Raw genomic sequence first — 18,766 nt, 5'->3', positions numbered from 1 at the left:
AACAAATCGAATCGGGAACCGAGAAGAGAAACGGAGTCAGGAACAAAACGCGCAACGGAGCTAAAACAAATCCTGGAAGAGCTCTTGATTTTGTTTGCAATTAGCGCTCCGTTTCGTTGAATTTCTCTCGGGGACTATGTTCCTGGGCGGACGTGTCGCGGTCCCTCGACGGGGAGGTGAAGAGGCGCTTCCATGGTAACGCGTCACTGGGAGGCCCAGCTGCCTGAAAGGCAGCAGCAGCAGCAGCAGAGCCTGGGCGCTGGAGAGACAGCACTTGTGGATAAAAACACACACACAGAGAGATATATAAATTCAGGCTGGGAAAAGAATAAGAAGGGGAAAAAAAAGGAATAGATTAAATAGGAGGCAATTGGAATAAACATAGGGTACAAACTGGCCTGTCTGCTATAGGTGAGAGCAATTGCCTCAGAGCACGCAGAGCAAACAATTATACCAGGATATATTGTCTAAAAATCCTCCATAAGCCTAAAGATATTGGGAGGATAGACCACAAACCCATAACCAGGACAGTTGGGAAAGAGAGCAGCACCAAAAATTGTTAGTACCTCGACTTCAGAATCTGTTGCAACCGCCTCTGAGAAGCAGAGACATTGGGTATTGGTGCTTCCAAATATTCTTTTGAAAACCTCCCCATCCTTTGGAAGATATTTATTATACTGCGAAAGTTAAACAAAAGATTCACTGATCAGACTTTGGGGGCAGGGGGGGGAATTTTATAAAAATTGGATACAAGTTCGCAGGTTGAGGAAGGCCGAGAGTTGATTAAGGATGGAGAGCAAAAGGCCGGCCAGCAAACACAAGGCCATGTCGACCACAAATCTGACCGCGGAGTCAGCCCAAAAGAAGAAAATTAAGAAAAGGAGAGACAAGGAGAAGAAGAAGTCCTCGAGGATGAGAAGACATTCTTCAAGTACGCCATCCACTTCAGAAGAGACTGTTGCGGGTAGGGCAAATTTAAAATTTGTATCTGGATTATTAAAGTCAAAACATGTGAAATATACTCAGCACACTAAAAGGTAAATGTTGCCTTTAAAACACGCAACACAGAAAGCTCCAACAAAAACAGATTGGTCTGTCAGCCCCTGTGATGAAGGAGACAGCATTTTGGACTCCTAAACTTCTCCAGCAATATAGAAGTCTATTATTGGCATCAGAAAGGGGTGAAGGGAGGGGAAATATATTTAAAAAGCAGACAACACACAGATGAAATGGCAATGGAATGATCGGTTGGAAGTTATCTTGCCTGGAAAGAAGCATTAACAAAATTAAAGACATAAAGAACAGATGAATAGCTCAGTAGTGGGAAGCATAAAGAAAAAGGTGAGAAAATTGGAGAAAGAGAGACTTGGAAAAGATTTGAAATGAAAATAGTGCATCAGTTATTATTTTTTTTAAAAAGGGGCGGCGCAGTGGTTAGTATTGCTGTCTCACGGCGCTGAGGACCCGGGTTCGATCCCGGCCCCGGGTCACTGTCCATGCGGAGTTTGGACATTCTCCCCATGTCTGCGTGGGTTTCACCCCCACAACCCAAAGATGTGTGTGGCAGGTGGATTGGCCATGGTAAATTGCCCCTTAATTGGAAACAATAATTGGGTACTCCAAATTTATTTAAAAAAAGAAAATAGTGCATCACCTGCCTGAAACTCTCAAAGAACATGTCGTTGCCAGGGAAGGTACAGCTGCCCTACATATCAGTGCTCTGTTCTGATAACGGGTCTGTATTCATCCAAAGTACCAATTCATCTCCCACCCCATCAGGTTCAATAGACTCACTATGTGCAAACGCACTTGTTTGGGCTTTGTTTCTGATTATGTTCCTATTTCACCTATGTCAATTTTTCCTCAACTTTCTTTTTTCCTGGTAATGTGTTAATAGCCTAAGCAAAAACACCAGAGGACACTTTACTCGTCTGCTGGTGGAAGCTCTGGATCAAGGAATAGTACAGCACAGAAGGAGATCTTTCTGTTCATTGAGCCCCTGCCAGCTCTTTCGAAGAGCAATCCAGTTAAATAATTTTCCTGCTTTTTCTCTGCGACCCTGTAATTTTATTCTCCCAGTCTTTGTGCATATGAGAAGGGATGACACCCTCACACCACACATGCTGAAGCTGATAGACCCCTCAATTAGTTTTGCACAATGGCCAAGTCAAGATCCCAGAGCATAGGCACAGGTGTGCACATCCAGCTGCTTCGAGTCATGAGTGAGAGTTGGAGAGTTGTGGCAGACTAATTTGCCCAGCCCATACCCCTTTTGACGTGGGTGCGTGGCTTGGCAGGGAATTGTAGGTCTAGACCTCACAAACCTTTCCCATGATCCCCACTATCGAATCTGTTTCCATCACGCAATCAGGCAGTACATTCCTAATCCTAACCACACGTTGCATATAAAAGCATTCCCTCGTGCCACCTCAGATTCATTTGCCAGTCACCCACTCTGCCCTCTGGTTATCGCCCCGTCTGCCATTAGAAACTGTTTCTGTTTGTTTACTCTATCTAAACCCTTCATGACTTTAAACCCCTCCATCAAATCTTTTCTTCACTTCCCCAACTCTAAAGAGAACAATCCCAGTTTCTCCAATCCAGCCACATAACTGTATTCCCCATCCCAGAGAGCGATCAAGTACATTTCTTCTGTACTCCCTTGAAAGCCTTCACATATTTTGTAAGCACAGGGCTGTGATATTTAACAGTTGTGTGGTATGGATTTTCTGACTGCAATCAGCTTCCTAGTAAAGCTTGAACCACTTTTGCTGACATTGTAGCAATAAACCTTTTTGAATTTTATATCACGTTGCAAACACATGAATAACTGCAAACCCCATTACTTATGTGCATCCTTCTTTAAGGTACTAGGCAAAATAATAATTAAAACTAGTCCCAAAAAGCTCCATGTTTGTTTATTTTAAGATAATTTACCTCTCCCTGAGTACTGGACAGCTTTCCACAGAGAAGTCGGATGACAGTGACTATATTATGTGTAAATTTATTCATATTTGAACAAGTTTTCCCATTTTGTATTAGAGATGGAATGTTGTTGTGGAAAGCTCCACAGAGCTCAGATTCATTCTGTTCAGTGCAAATTCTTTAACCAAATTTTAATCACCTCGAGTTACTGAGTAATGAAAGCAGCATCACCCAGACGGCAATGTATTATTGTTTTTAAGTCATCATTGTCCCAGATTTCCTCTTTAATGGGTAGAGTGATTTAACCTGAAGATCACCACACCTCAGGGGAGGGGCAAGGTTGAAAAGACAGGCCTTCATGAACAGCACGATCAAATTCTTGAGAGATTATTGTATTGTAGTTTGTATAGATACCAGTAGATGGCATCCTGTGACTACAAACTGTAACAGAGCAAGCATAATAAACATTCTGATGCCTGGAATAGTATTGCCTAATCCTGATAATATGCCACTCCCTTTACCGTGTTACAGAATAAAGACATACCTGGGAATAGTAGAAGACATTTACAGAACCACAGAATTTGTGCAGCATCACAGGCTGAAATATTTTGTAAATGGTAGCTGATCCACAAGACCGAATTTTAACTTAATTTGCTCACAATCTTGGAGTGACATTCGCACGTATCTCGGGAAGGCTGCTTGCTTACTTTCTCACCTGAATATGGTACAGACATTTTATAACTGCAGAGAAATCCGGATGGTGGCAGTTTAAGAGTTAAAATGACAGCACACTGATGCAACCTACAAAGTGCACAGTGTAGTTGTACAAAGTGGTAAGATGTAGGTTCATCCAGTGCTTCCCCACATGCCTGATTCCTGATCTGAGTGAGATGAGAGCCATGTGCAGATTCACCGAGCAAAAGTAACAAGTACAAAATGTTGAGCAGGCACAATACTCCAAACCGTAGTCTCCCCCTGTCTGATGCAGAATTAAATAGAGGGATAGTTGTATTGCAATGAAATCTTCATTCTTTTAATGGTAATGCATCTTGACACTAATACAGAGGTTCCATGTCATAGTAATCTGAGTTGCTGGAACCTACTTCTACCAACCTGCCTAAAAAATGATAAAACTCTTCAAATCTGCTGTCTTTTTATAATCAGTCATTGTCACCCAACTCCTAACATTTCCTGTCTCTCTAGCTCATAAACATGGGAAAACCAGCAGACGCCATTTATATTCTCCAAACATTGAAGCGCCGGCTAGCCAAGGGGATGCCAGTCACAAGACGCCTACGGATATCAGCAATAAAGCCAATGGAAATCAGGGTTCATGCAGTGACTCCGTTTACTCTGTAGATCAGCTTGCTACCTCAATAAACGAGACTCTGCGCTGGGATGGAGTTCTTGAAGATCCTGTGGCAGAAGAGGAAAGGATCAAACTTTACAAGCTAAATCGGCAGTTGAGGTACCTGGCTGCCCAGAAGAGCACTAGCAAGGATATTCAGTTTTGCCAACAGGAGCTTTCTGATATTCAATCTCAAAAGGAGAATCCATATGTTATCAGCAGTAAAACGTTACAGCAGATAACTGAAAAGGATCATTCCAACTCTTATTTTGTGGGCCAAAGATCCTAACATCAAATTTCAAAATTGCCTGAGCCAGAATCCCAGTCCATACCTCTCGAATCCCAGAATGTTCCTTGCAGTTATAAATCTACAAAAACCAATATGAAAGTGGTTTAAATCCCCCTTTCTTTATGGTTTCTTAAATGGTCTAAAAGAAAACTTTGACAACCAACCAGGACATGTAATGGCCAATGTGTTTCAAACCTTCGCTTTTGGTTTCAGAATGTTGACTAGTGTACACTTGTTAATAGTTTGAGGCAATCTAGTTAGGCACTGCAACACTCTGTAATCACAAGATATTTTGATCTGAGTGAAGAAAAATATAAGGGGTTTGAATCTGATTGTCTTTCCATTTTTGGGGGAAAATAACAGAGATCCTTGCATCTGAAGTGGCTTTATATTCCAGTTATCATTATCAGGTACAGTCAATCGGCATTTAAGCCGACAATTTCTCAGGGTGATGGCTTTTTTAAAAAATGCAAATTCAGACCAAACCATACTTGCTGAGGTGCTTGAATATATTTTGTACATGTAATTTGTAACCCCTAGGAGGTCAAGGTGTCCACTTTCTTGCTATGGAGTTTTGCTCTTTGGTGAATGCGAATATAAATTGGGGGATGATGGTGGTGGTGGTGGTGGTGCAGCAATAGCTCCATGGGTGTGAAAAACCAAACCATACTGTTGAGCCAGCTCTGGCCACTCACTCACACCTCTCTGTCGCCATTTAATGTATCACATTGGCGATACTCTGAACTGGGTCATCCTTCCTTCCCTCTCCCATGGCACGGGATAAACATAATAAAATTGGTTATAATTTCACATATTAATGCACATTATGACACTTTAACAACTGAAAAATTCGGCAGCTAGTGATGTGGATTTGAAAGTAGCAAAGGACTCATTCTGTGAAGTTGCACCAGCACAGAGCAGGAATAGTACACCAAAAGCACAATTTTACATTCTGGTGAGTTAAAGGTGATTGGAAAACACAGAACCTTTCTTTTAATCATGGTTAGAATTATGCCTACTTAAGCCCACACCTCCTCCCTATCCCCATAACCCCACCTAACCTTTTTTGGACATTAAGGGCAATTTATCATGGCCAATCCACCTAACCTGCACATCTTTGGACTGTGGGAGGAAACCCACACAGACATGGGAAGAATGTACAGACTCTGCACAGACAGTGACCCAAGCTGGGAATCGACCCTGGAGCTCTGAAGTGCAGAGCTAACCACTGTGCTACCGTGCCTTGTCTTTGTCAAACCCCTACATTCAAAATGCTTCTTATAGTTCCACCATACCGGAGGATGGGCTAAGACTTAATAGAAGACTGACACGACTTTGTAAAAATTTTTCTTTTTTTTTTTTTTAAAATCAGCGTTGAAAACATTAAATAAGAAAAAAAATCATTAAATTGTCAATATCAATTTTGCTATGAATTAATTTAAACCTACCGCAAATTTAAAATGATTGTACGTTCATTTGTTATTTATGCAGTTGTCTCTCAAATTACTTTAAGAAGAAAATGCTGTGCCAGCCGCAGTTTTTTTAAAAAACCATTCTATACACCAAAAGTTCCTGATTTTACATTTGCCACGTGGTGCAGATAATCAAGGACTTAATGCGTAGTTTCATTGTTCAGCTGGTGTGGACTGTCACAAGTTCTGTGGCACACTGCACTCATGGCAATGCCATTGATTCAGAAGGATGCTGCAGACTACACTTTTAAAACATTAGATGTGCAAGTCTTGCAACTGATCACGGTGACAGACCCCATTTCCCTGCCAATCATCTAATGTCACACCCCTTATTACAAAAGAAAGCAAAATATGTTCCTCAGAACCAAAGTTATCTTCACTTTCAAAGAACAAGTGAAAGGGAATTATTTTGCCTTGGAAGAGTTTTTTTAGGTAGATTTGCGATTGTATGCAACCTCACATTCTATTTGACCCTCAACTGAACTTTCAACCCCACATCCTCTATTCCACCTCTATAGGATTGCCCATCTCTGTCCTGTCATGGCTAGTCAGCTACTGAAACCCTCATTTTATTAGTTCCAGGCTCTATTATTGGAAAGACAACCCTGGCCAGCCTTCCATCCGTCCTCAACGAATGCTAGATCATCCAAAACTCTGTTGCTATAATTCTAACCTGCGCCAAGTCCTTCCCACCATCACCCCATGCTGTGCTCACTAACCTATATTATCTGCCGGTCCTGTAATTTTTATGTTAAAATTCTCTTCCCAGTGTTCAGATTCCTCCATGGATTTGCCCCCCACTTTTCTCTTAAACTCCTCCAGTCCTACAACCAAACAAGAACTCTGCATTTATCTAACTCTTTCCACATGTGCATTTCCCTATACCACACAATTGGCCGCTGTGCCTTCAGCTGCCTGGGCCCTAAGCTCTGGTCATCATCCTTTCCACACCTGCACCTTTCCCTCCTTTCGGGCCTTCTTTAAATCTTCCCTATTTGACCTAATTTTTATGATGCAGAGATGCCGGCGTTGGACTGGGGTGGGTACATGAAGAAGTCTTACAACACCAGGTTAAAGTCCAACAGGTTTGGGCAGCATGTGGCACACTGCTTAGCACTGCTGCCTACTACGCTGAGGACCCGGGTTGGAATCCCGGCCCTGGGTCATTTTCCGTGTGGAGTTTGCACATTCTCCGTGTCTGCGTGGGTTTCACGCCCACAACCCAAAGATCTGTAGGTTAGGAGGATTAGCCAAGCTAAATTGCCTCTTAATTAGAAAAAAATAATAATTGGGTACTCTAAATTAAAAAAAAAGTCCAACATGTTTATTTGGAATCACTAGCTTTCGGAGTGTAGCTCCTTCATCAGGTGAGTGATGAAGGAGCTACGCTCCAAAAGCTAGTGATTCCAAATAAACCTGTTGGACTTTAACCTGGTGTTGTAAAACCTCTTACTGTACCTAATTTTTAGTCACCCGCCCTCACATTTCCTTTGTCGCAGTGTCAAGCGCCATTAACCTTTTCCACATCAAATGTGTAATATTGGCAGATGCTGCTGTATTGTCATTGGATGATTGGACAGGCCAGCAAGTAGAACATACAGTGCAGAAGGAGGCCATTTGGCCCATCGAGTCTGCACCGACCCACTTAAGCCCTCACTTTCACCCTATCCCCGTAACCCAATAACCCCTCCTAACCTTTTTGGTCACTAAGGGCAATTTATCACAGCCAATCCACCTAACCTGAACGTCTTTGGACTGGAGGGGCCTAATGTTAGCTCATGGAGTAAGTCAGACTGAATCAGAAACCACCTTGATTCAGGTGAGATAGCGAGATCTTAACAGCTCTTTCTGCAGCTCATAGTTATTTAGTTCTGCATGCACACCCAGTCTCAAAAGGACATTGGTGGAAGTCCATAAACAAGTACCTTACAACTGACCATGGATTGTGCAGAGTAGACATACGCAGTTGGGAAGGGGGGGGGGGGGGGGGGGTGAGCACCCAATTGAACAGAGTATAACATGCATACATTATGATTAAAGACCTTTTCGCTCAAAACTTAAGCCACAATAAAAGATAAAACATGAATGATTGTTAGTGGAGAAGGAAATCATTGGTAATCTGAACAAAATGAGTAAAGGGATGGAATTCTTCAACTGAAAGTATCGAGTGCTGCAATATACTACCAAAGATTACATATTTATATAGAAATTTTCAGCTGCAATTCGCAGCATCAACATCAAAGTTATTGAACCAGACTAAAAGGGAATAGTGTTCCACGTTAGTTTGTTTCAAATAAATAGGTTAGTGAGGATCAGGAATTGTACGAGGTCTGATCGCGGTTAGACATCAGGTGATTCTTTTCCTAGAGAATGGTGAACCTCTGGAATAGGACTGGCATCTCGTGCAGTGCATGCTAATTGGCTGAATTACTTCAAGTGAGAGCCAGATCCATTTCTAATTGAAGCAGAGATCACCTCTCACAAAAGGTAGGTACTTCAGGGCCAGAGCGATCTCCCGGACTAGTTTGGATCATCTAGTTGGGCCAGAGATTTCCCTGGTTCCCCTGCCCCACCCCAAAACTGGCCTGTTTAATCTGGCATTTTGCCTCTCCCAGGATGTTATCTAGTTTTAAAGTGTGGTGAGGATTGTATATATTGTGATACACAAGGTATCACAGTTGTGTGGAATAGTTTGAATGGACCAAAGGGTCTGTGCTTCTCAGTCGTTGCTCATAGGTTTTGTGGGCCCTTTAATCATAAAACACAGCATGTGCAAAATTCTGTATCTTCTATAAATGTATCATTAGTGAACATAAACGTTCTCCCAAATCTGGGTGCAGATCAGTAACAAGGCTCCATAGTCCAGCAAACAACCGGAGGAAGATTATGTCCTGTTCTAAATGGAGTTACTGGCTAGAACCAGGGCTCCAACTCAGACCATAGTACTCTTCAAAGATCCTCCCCCCTCTTGAAAATAACTTTGCACAATGTGTATGTACATACACGCCTTCAATTTCCATAGTAATCTACTACAGATAAATGAAAAGGCCATCATTCAGAAAAGTGGCACATTCGGATTCCAAATTAAATTTAGCCTTTTAATGTATCGCAACTTAGTTCAAAAGTACACACGGATACTTGTTTACAAAGGCAAACTACATATTGATCTCATTACTTTAGAATTGTAACAGTTTATAAATTGTTTCCTCAGGAATTCTTTCACTTTTATTGTATGCTGAATTTATTGGACTGAATGTTGAAATCATTAAAGTAATATTTTTCCTCAAAATTCTGCTTGGCTCTATTCCTTGCTGCTAAAGTCGTTGCAGTCAGCAAGTCTGCATGAATGGAAGGTTTTGCAATGTTTTCTCTGGGTTTCAACAAGGCTCTAAAAGAGCAATCCTGTTTTACTGCAAGGGCTCCAAAGTTAATGTGGCAGAATGAAACGGCTAAACCAATGTCACAGGGGCCAGCTCAAAAGCAGGGCTTCAATGGCATTGCTAATAAAAAAAAAGATGGAACTATACCCAACTGACACACACGTTCAACTCAATTAGTTATCCCTTTTCCCATATTTTAAGTCACTAATTTCCTCAATCTCCTTTGGTCAAGCAGCATTTTTTTTTTGCTGGCTCCTGGGGTGGTACGAGGTGGTGTCAATCTAATTTTCCTAACTTTGCTCCCTTTGCCGGCATCGTTAAAGTCTGAGATCTTCTCTCTATTGGCACATCCAAGATCTGGAATAGTTTGTAGTGTTGCAGACTCAAGCCCACACTTGAGGCACAGTATATTACCAATACACCACCCCAACAGACATCAAAACCATGGCAATTATTTGTTAATATAACATTCCAGCACACTAATACATCAAGATGCAAAATCTATAGTGTCATCGTGTTTTTTTTATTCATAATTTACACCCTTTTCAAATCACAAAGTTCTCCTTGGAGAAATACAAAACTATTTTTAACGCCTTTCATGCATCAAAATCTATCCATGTCAGGCCAAACAATGTTCTGATGTACAAGTGAAATATCTGAACAAAGTATTATAGCAATAATTCATTTTGAGAGGTAAATACCAGGAAAACCTCACCTCCCATCGCAATCCAAGAACAGGGCTGTAGTGTTTTAGATATATAGCCAATTCCTTAACATTTAGGATCAAGTAAAAATGGGGTAAAAATAAAATGCAAAAAGTCTTCACCAAGCCACTCAGCCTTTTTTAAAAAAATTCCTCATGCTGTGGAATGCTATTCCTGGCACATAGCTTTCACGGTATGTGCACTTTAATCCAAACTGTAATACAATGAAGCCATTCTACAACATTTCATTTCATGTTTATAGACGGGGTGTGCATACACTTTCAAATCTCCACCTATAAAGTGCATCAGGTTGGGTTAAACTGGAGAATAAGGACCAGCACGGTCCTGAGCAATTCCAAAGTGACAAGTGTGGATTATTGCATTTACTGTGCTGACATCAGATTTACTCGCGTTACATTCCCCTCCACCAGCACACTGCAGCCAGATTAGGCCCATTCTCAGCTAGATTCGGGTTACGACAAATCATTTCACTAAGACACAGTACTACATCTGACAGAAAGACTGAAGCTGGACCTCTACTCTATATCCTTGGGTGTGAAAGTGTGCCATTTGCCATAGAACAGCATGGAAGCTAACCAGCCACTTTGTACAGCACCCAAACGCATTCCACTTCCCAGCAAAGAGGTCATAAGAGTCAAGACAGGAGGCCCATAGAGTCCATGCCAGCTGTTGCCAGAAATCCAGTCAGACCAACTATCTCACCCCATAGCCCAGAATCTCTTTTGGAAATCATCACTTGCCTCAGTCTGCTTCCAATATCATCATTGTAAGAAGTCTTACAACACCAGGTTAAAGTCCAACATGTTTGTTTCAAACACTAGCTTTCGGAGCACTGCTCCTTCTTCAGGTGAGGAAGTAGCCCGAGGAAGGAGCAGTGCTCCGAAAGCTAGTGTTTGAAACAAACCTGTTGGACTTTAACCTGGTGTTGTAAGACTTCTTACTGTGCTCACCCCATTCCAACGCCGGCATCTCCACATCATGAATATCATCACTAGCAGCAGTTCAAGTCATCAGTACTCACTGGACATTTTTTTTAAAAATTCACCCTCGCATTCTCCCTGCATCTCTTCCTCAAACCTAAATCTGTCTCCTTTCACCCTTGTACCACCAGCTAATGGGAAAGGCACCCCCCCCCCCCCTCTCCCCTGCCCCGCAACCCCAACCCCCATCTAACCGATCCAAACCCATCAACACCTGTACACTTCCATCCAATCTGCTCCAACACAAATAAGCAATTTTGTAGATAAGACAAAATGGACAGTACTGTCAGGTAGTCATCATGTCCTCCCCTATGTGGGACCTGAACCAGATTTCAAGAGTCTTGACAAAGGAAAGTTCACTTTGGACCCTCTGCAGCAGGAAGAACTAACGTCCAGATAGCCCGCGGCATAAAACTGCCAAGTAGAACACTGCTCCAAATTGAAAACCTTATGCTTTATAGGTGGAGGAGTTGGACAAAGGAAATTGCACATCGGTGTGCATTTGGGAGTGCTCTCGTAAAGATGGAGTCGAGACGTATTGGTCTGTTTTCACCCTGCAACCTCTCCAAGCTACAATGAATTGGAACACGTTTGACGTGGTCATGAGGTACAGATTGTGAAATGGCTATTTCTATCCCCAGCATAGCATGACCCCCACACTTAGCACTAAAAAATCCCAAGTAATTACTTGTCTTTTAAAAAACAGTAGATTCAGTAGTCGAGGAACATTTTTAAATGGTATCTGAGGCATTCTTTATACTTATACCTACACCATTACATATGTACTCATTTTGAGAAACTCCAAAATAAATTGGCTTTTATTGTTAAGAATAGGTGACAAAACATGCATTGGCCATGTACACTTATATTACACTGGGGTTTGAGTACAAATCCTGGGGAACTCCTTATGTCATGCTGGTCTAGAGATGGTGTGGACTTGCACTGCTTGAAAATCCAATTAAAATTCTACATTTTTCAAGTTTTAATGCTAAAACATTGGTTTAATAAAACGTTCGCCACTCCCAATTTTGAATGTGGACGAAACACAGAGTTCAAAGTCAAATGACCATGCCCTTTTAAGACTGGGTCGCACAATAGTCAATTTTAATTACCAAACATACATCAGCAGAGCTGATCTATTTCACGGATTATCTGAATTATTTCAGAACGGGTGTCACGTTTCCCAAAGATGATCTTCTTCCCCTACACACTTAAAATCATTGCTGCAAAGCCTAGTCAGATATTCAGAATGCAACACCACATTTGTCAAGTGTGCGTGCAAACTTGAAACGCTTACAGTCGCAGTGCACATCTTAACACATGCTCTTCAACTGGGTTAAATTCCCCTTTTCAGTGCCAGCTTGAAGCAATATTAAGTTAGACTACATCCAGAGTCCTGAAAAAGTTGCCTTCTGAAGCACAAAGGCCTCAAATCAATGGCTTCAGATAATCGGAGTAAACCTTAATAATCACAACAACAGATACAAGGTATTAAAATATTCCACATTTATTGAGCCAGCTATATATAAAAATGGATGCAAGACGATTGCAGAGTTTTGTTTTTTTTTTAAAAAACTGCTTGGGGTATTTGTGCAAATATTTGTTGAACCACATTCGAAACGTGCATTAGTAAGAGAAATAGTCCTTCTTTGTTTTTTTTAAACCCCTCAAAACGAGAGAAAAAATTAGGAAGCAATCTCACTGGTACCCTTCCAAGGGCTGGTTTAGCTCACTGGGCTAAATCACTGGCTTTTAAAGCAGACGAAGCAGGCCAGCAGCACGGTTCGATTCCCGTACCAGCCTCCCCGGACTGGCGCCAGAATGTGGCGACTGGGGGCTGTAACTTCATTGAAGCCTACTTGTGACAATAAGCGATTTTCATTTTCATTTCATTTCAATTACAAGTGCTTGAGCAGCTTTAAAGGGGCTGAATTGTCCCCACCGACTCTCCCTTACCCCAAAAGAAGCTAAATCTCCCAACTGGAGCTTGTACAACCTGGTGTCATTAACTTGCTGTTCCCTCAATGCCAATACCCAATGTGTCTTAAAAGGCACAGTCCATCCTCAGACCCAAACCAAGCCCTCGTGCAATCATGCACAATCTGCCACTCATTTCAGCAGCGGTGCATGGGGCTGCGAATGTCGTCAGATTTGCTGACTCCATGTTAAAAATCAGTAATAACTGGATTGCAGCCACATTAAGAATTTCTGACCAATCGCACAAAGCAATTCATTACTTTACCTTTAAAGTGGCATGGTTTCACAGTGTGTTGTAATAAATTGGGTTACTCTGCAAAATTGAGCATCATGTGACTCATTTTCATACACCATGAGGATGAACAACAACACGAGGACAAAAGGAACAGTGCTTGATTCTGGGCAAAGGTAAAGTCTAGCAATTAAGGAAGTTGTTCACAAAATAGCGATCAATCCACGAAGGGTGCTGGTAGGACCATTCAAGGAACATCTTGATGCCTTGATGGGGGTGGAAGGGGAGGGCTGGACTTCCTCATCTGCATCAGTCCACTCAATTCTGTCAGAACAAGAGCTCTTTTAGCCGTTACAACATCAATGCAGCTTTTGCAACTGTAAAGAGCTAGCTTTGGTGAAAACTGAGGTGGCCCCATACCCAGCCATCTCATAGTGTTTCCCAAGGAATCAGATAATAACTCTCCCTCCCACTTGCAATAAAGGTAAAGTGAAATTGTTTCCAACATAAGTAAATGTGGGGTAATGTTACCTTTTACCAGGTGAGTAGCACATTTGGAAACCAAGTCCCACTGCACTTTTATCTCAGTAGGGTTTTAATGGAATTGTTCTTTATCAAGAGCTGGGGCCCACAAGTAATATTTCTACAAGTCTGTAGTTATATATGTGTACATCACATGTCCGAGCTCTTGCTCAAGTATGGTGCAAACTATGTTAAGAAATTCCACATTAAAATTCAACTGTGATTGATTTATCATGATGGGAGAAATCCACATTAACAAACCTCAGGTTAAGATTTACCAATTTCAGACCCTCCATTACTAATTGTACTTCAGATGAATTATCGTGTTTCAAACACAGCCATTTTCACCCTTATTTACACATGGAAATATTTCCTGTGCATTCAATACACGATTAGAAAACAAAAATTGGTGAGATTTCCTCAAGTCACGTTTTGAGCCTTTCGCCCTGCCACCCCAGTCCCATACCCAAACCGAAAACAAAAAGCATTCAGCTACACCCATCTCCAGTTTCAAGTGAAGGCTGGTCACGGCCAGGCAAGATTGGCGATTTACTCCAGACGGCCTTCCCGACACAGTACTCTGGTTACGGGAACAATGCGTCCATCCATTACATCAGGAACTAATACCCACGCTCCCGGTGGATGGGCAATACACACCTCGCCACCCTTCTCCAGTCCGTACATGTTAAAACAATTAAAATCACAACTGGTTCCTTGCGTTCTGTTTCCTTAATCTATTCCTGCCTTATATATGTTAATGGCAATAAAAATCTCTAAGGAAATTCCTAAACTTTTATTGTGTGATTAAAAAAGAAAACACGATGTAGACCATGTTGCAAGGAGCAAAAGAAATGCAGTACTGAACAGGTTCAGAAGCCACCACGGTTTAGAAGCAATTATGGACAATCTAAAGAAGACTGGAGTCAAAGAAAAAAAAACTCCTCGTTGAACAAAAGAAAAAGCAGGCAGCATTCGTTATTTGAAGTCACTGGCCATCCAAGAGCGCCATTTCACTGTAATCTGTGGCTTCAAGTTCCACACTGGAGAAAAATTTCCGCGTTGCTTTTCTGCAGTTGTAATCCACGGTAGTTGTATAGACTGTTTTTGCGTACTTTGGGTACACGATGACAGTGCTGCGGAACCGACGCGGTTTGTGTTGCGGCTCAAATTTCAGCTCCGTCTTGTAATTCCGCCATGTGCAGTCGGGAACGCAGATGACTGTCTGGCTGCAGGAGCCAATGCCCAGTGTGTGCTGCAGGAGCACATTGTTGACATAGTGCCGGTCTGAATCATACTTCACCGAGGAGGTGTACCTGGAAGCACATAGACAAGGGTTTTTCCTTTTTGTTTTTAAATTCAAAAATACTCATTTCTCCTTCACAAGGCTGTGTTCCAAACACACACAAGTCTCACGCTGGGGCAATAGCTGGAACCTCAACCACCTGGGCAACCATATCCATTCCCTACCCATCGGTGATGCAAAGTGGTGCTCTCGGTGGGAGAAGATTTCAATGCCCTGGCCCGCAAGCAGCATGTCTGTCTAAAATTAGGAGAAGAAAGCAGATAAAAATCCACTTGCGGCAGCTTACAACAACTGACCGACTTGCCAGGCCACTTCAGGGAGGGCCGTTTTAAAAAGTCAACCGCAAGTCCTCCGGGTGCTCCGGTTTCCTCCCACAGTCCAAAGATGTGCGGGTTAGGTGGATTGGCCATGCTAAATTGCCCGTAGTGTAAGGTTAATGGGGGGATTGTTGGGTTACGGGTATACGGGTTACGTGGGTTTAAGTAGGGTGATCATTGCTCGGCACAACATCGAGGGCCGAAGGGCCTGTTCTGTGCTGTACTGTTCTATGTTCTATTTTACCCAAGGGTCGTGTTTGGGGTTTCTGACCATTTTGCCACAGAAAGATCTTGGTACGATTAATATCAAAATTTAACTTGCTGGCCAACACTAGTTCCCTGAGCAACAGTGCTCAAAAACAGATTAGAATTCGGAAAAAGCATCTCAGGACAAGTGGAATAATTAACATCCCGGAAAATAATCTTATTGGATGTTGGAATGCCCCCTCCCCGAGTTCAGGCGCAGTTAAGTCTCCAGGGAATTCGCATTTGGGGAGTGTGTAGCAGCTAATTTGTCAGTCCCATTTGGTCATCCCCCAGAGAGGGGGGAGAGGTTAGAGGTCAAGTTGCTGGCTGACAAACCAACTAAGGAGCAAAGAGGGGGATCACATGGCTTAGGTCATTTGAAAAATGACTGGCAAGGGAAATATGGTGAGAAAACCATTACTCCTTTTGAAATGGAGCAAACCAGAGCCATTCAGAAGAGTTACATTCAGCCCTGTAATGGGGACAGCATGACATTTTAGACATAGAAAATAGCAGGAGACCATTCGGCCCTTCGAGGCTGCTCTGCCATTCACTATGATCATGGCTGAACATCAAGTTCAATACTCTGATCCCACAGAAACATACAAGATACCAAACAAGACAGTCCTAATTGTAAAGGAGACTCAGGATCCACTTTTTAGTGCGACACCAATCACAATGAAATATTTAAATACCCAGAATTGGGGATCGGCAATTTCTTTGAGTGAGGCTGCCAGCCCCATTTGGGCCATCAAAACAACCCTCAACACCCCACCATAGTTTTTTTTAAAAATAAAGCAGAAAGCGGTCAAAGTTTTTGTGGTGGTATGAATAGGAGCACTGCCATTGGTGCAGAGCACTGGTTTCCCATTGGCTCTGGCTGGCCATGTGCCTCTCGGCTGATTGGCTGGGACTAGTCATGTGACTGCTCACCAATCGGTCGAGAGGCAAGTAGACCCCGCCTCCGAGGCGGGGTATAATTACCCAGAGTTCCCGGCGGTCGGCCTTTCACTGTAGTCGATCACCGGGCTAACATCTAGCTGATTAAAGCCTACGTTTGGACCTTCATCGTGTCTCGCGTCCAATTGATGGTACATCAGTTTTATTCTTCAGTCACGAAACCTTTCCCATTTCAACACTGATAAAAGACCCCAAGAAACATCCTGCTGCCCACGTTATTGCGACAGGCATCGTGTTATTTACCTAATCTCCTTTGGTGGCAAAGGTTCCACTTCAACTCCTTCTCCAAATGATAACGGATGCAGCCTTGGCCCATAGCCAGTGAATAGGAAAGGAAGCGTAACCAGAGTATCCTACGACAAAAAACAAAACAGGCAAAGATGTAAGAGTTAACTATGGACAGTGCAGCCCCCGAACCCGCAGCCCCAGAGGCAATCCTGAGCTGGCTTCAGTCAAACTAATTGCTTTGTGCATCTGAAAAAGCGGCAAACCCAATTCAGGGAAGCAAAAGAAAATCTCAAATTCACTGAACCTCGATTCCAGATTTAGGGTACAAGGTGGCACAGTAAATCAGCGGAGGAGCTGCCTCGTTGATCATGCATCTCACTTCAAATAAAGCACCTCCCTTCCAGGGCAAATAATCCATTTTTTCCAGCTAGGCCATGAAACAGCATCAAAACATAACTAGCTGTTTCAGTGTTGGGAATAGAGGGTGCTTCGAGCTTGCAAATTTTGTCTTTATATTTTTTGAAATAAATTTAAAGTACCCAATTATTTTTTTTCCCCAATTAAGGGGCAATTTAGCATGGCCAATGCACTTAACCTGCACATCTTTGGGTTGTGGGGGTGAAACCCACACAGACATGGGGAGAATGTGCAAACTCCACACGGACAGTGACCCAGGGCCAGGATTCAAACTCAGGCCCTCAGCGCCGCAGTCCCAGTGCTAACCACTGCGCTGCAAGCCACCCTCAAGAGAAACAGTGTGACCAGTCGGGACAACCAACCTTGAAAATGGACAACGCATGAACAATTAATAGCTAGGAGTGCGGTCCCGTTAATGAAGCACAGCTCCACAGTCCATCAGCTGACCCAACATGCATTTTAAATGGTAGCACAGTGGTTAGCACTGTTGCTTCACAGCACCAGGGTTCCAGGTTCGATTCCCGGCTTGGGTTACTGTCTGTGCGGAGTCTGCACATTCTCCCAGTGTCTGCGTGGGTTTCCTCCAGGTGCTCCGGTTTCATCCCACACGAAAGACATTAGATAATTTGGACATTCTGAATTCTCCCTCCATGTAACCAATCAGGCGTTGGAGTGTGGCGACTAGAGGCTTTTCACAGTAACTTCATTGCAGTGTAAATGTAAGCCTACTTGTGAAAATAAAGATTATTATTATAAGTCATGCCCGATAGTGGCGGTCTTCGGGGTTTCAGACCAGCCAGATCTATTCCTGGGGAGGAGGGCGGACGCCCTTGCCTTTGCCTCCCTGATCGCCCGCCGTAGAATCCTGTTTGGCTGGCGGTCAGCAGCACCGCCCAGAGCTGCAGACTGGCTGTCCGACCTCTCGGAATCTCTCCAAATGGAGAAAATCAAATTCGCCATCCGAGGGTCAGACGACAGCTTCCACAGAACGTGGGAGCCATTCATGCAATTGTTCCGGGACCTGTTTGTGGCCAACGAACAAGAGGAAGAATAGTCGGGTGGCCAAGAATCGGGGGGAAATGGACAGGAATCGGGAGAAAGTAGCGGGGGGGGGGGGCTACGGATTCATTATGGGGGTTTGTTCGCATGGTTTCACGCTTATTTATTTTTCTTGTTAATTTATTGTTTTTGTATTGGAGAGGAGGGGTTACTGTTTTTCTCTGTTGTGATAAAATTTGTTGTTGAAAACTTGAATAAAAATTATTCCAAAAAAAAGGAAGGACAAAGCCACAAGCGACAGTCTGATGGCAAGATAAGGCCCAAAACCAAATTGTAAATAAATGCCTACAAACATGTGCCTCGGCCATATTGGGGAATGTAAAATATGTATGCCGGTTAAAGGGGGCGCCCACAGTTGTTATTATGAAGATGCTTACCTGTAAATA

General features: G+C 42.9%; 2 protein-coding genes across 2 annotated transcripts in view; one reads left to right on the top strand and one right to left on the bottom strand.

Moving 5' to 3' along the window:
- Positions 1–179: 179 nt before the first annotated feature.
- c12h17orf97 (chromosome 12 C17orf97 homolog) lies at positions 180–7,162 on the top strand. Its single transcript, XM_038814435.1, has 2 exons — positions 180–964; positions 4,129–7,162. Exons 1-2 carry the CDS (start codon positions 790–792, stop codon positions 4,560–4,562), a joined length of 609 nt encoding a protein of 202 aa, XP_038670363.1. The 5' UTR covers positions 180–789; the 3' UTR covers positions 4,563–7,162.
- A 5,448-nt stretch (positions 7,163–12,610) lies between these two features.
- The window catches only part of rflnb (refilin B), a 29,823-nt gene continuing 23,667 nt past the window's right edge, over positions 12,611–18,766 (bottom strand). Inside the window, exons 2-3 of the mRNA XM_038814429.1 lie at positions 16,920–17,029; positions 12,611–15,163 (exon numbers count right to left, since the gene is read on the bottom strand). Of these exons, the coding sequence (XP_038670357.1) occupies positions 14,836–15,163; positions 16,920–17,029 (438 nt within the window). The 3' untranslated portion in view covers positions 12,611–14,835. The remainder of the gene's footprint in view (positions 15,164–16,919; positions 17,030–18,766) is intronic.

The sequence above is a fragment of the Scyliorhinus canicula genome, chromosome 12, assembly GCF_902713615.1.
Source record: "Scyliorhinus canicula chromosome 12, sScyCan1.1, whole genome shotgun sequence".
NCBI classification, from domain to species: domain Eukaryota; kingdom Metazoa; phylum Chordata; class Chondrichthyes; order Carcharhiniformes; family Scyliorhinidae; genus Scyliorhinus; species Scyliorhinus canicula.
This window is presented reverse-complemented; position numbering and strand designations above follow the sequence as displayed.

Excerpts from the sequence above, each read along its gene's own strand:
- c12h17orf97 (XM_038814435.1), top strand. The coding sequence starts at position 790 with ATGGAGAGCAAAAGGCCGGCCAGCAAACACAAGGCCATGTCGACCACA. Across the intron at positions 965-4,128 it reads TTCAGAAGAGACTGTTGCGG|CTCATAAACATGGGAAAACC; the intron begins GTAGGGCAAATT and ends CTGTCTCTCTAG.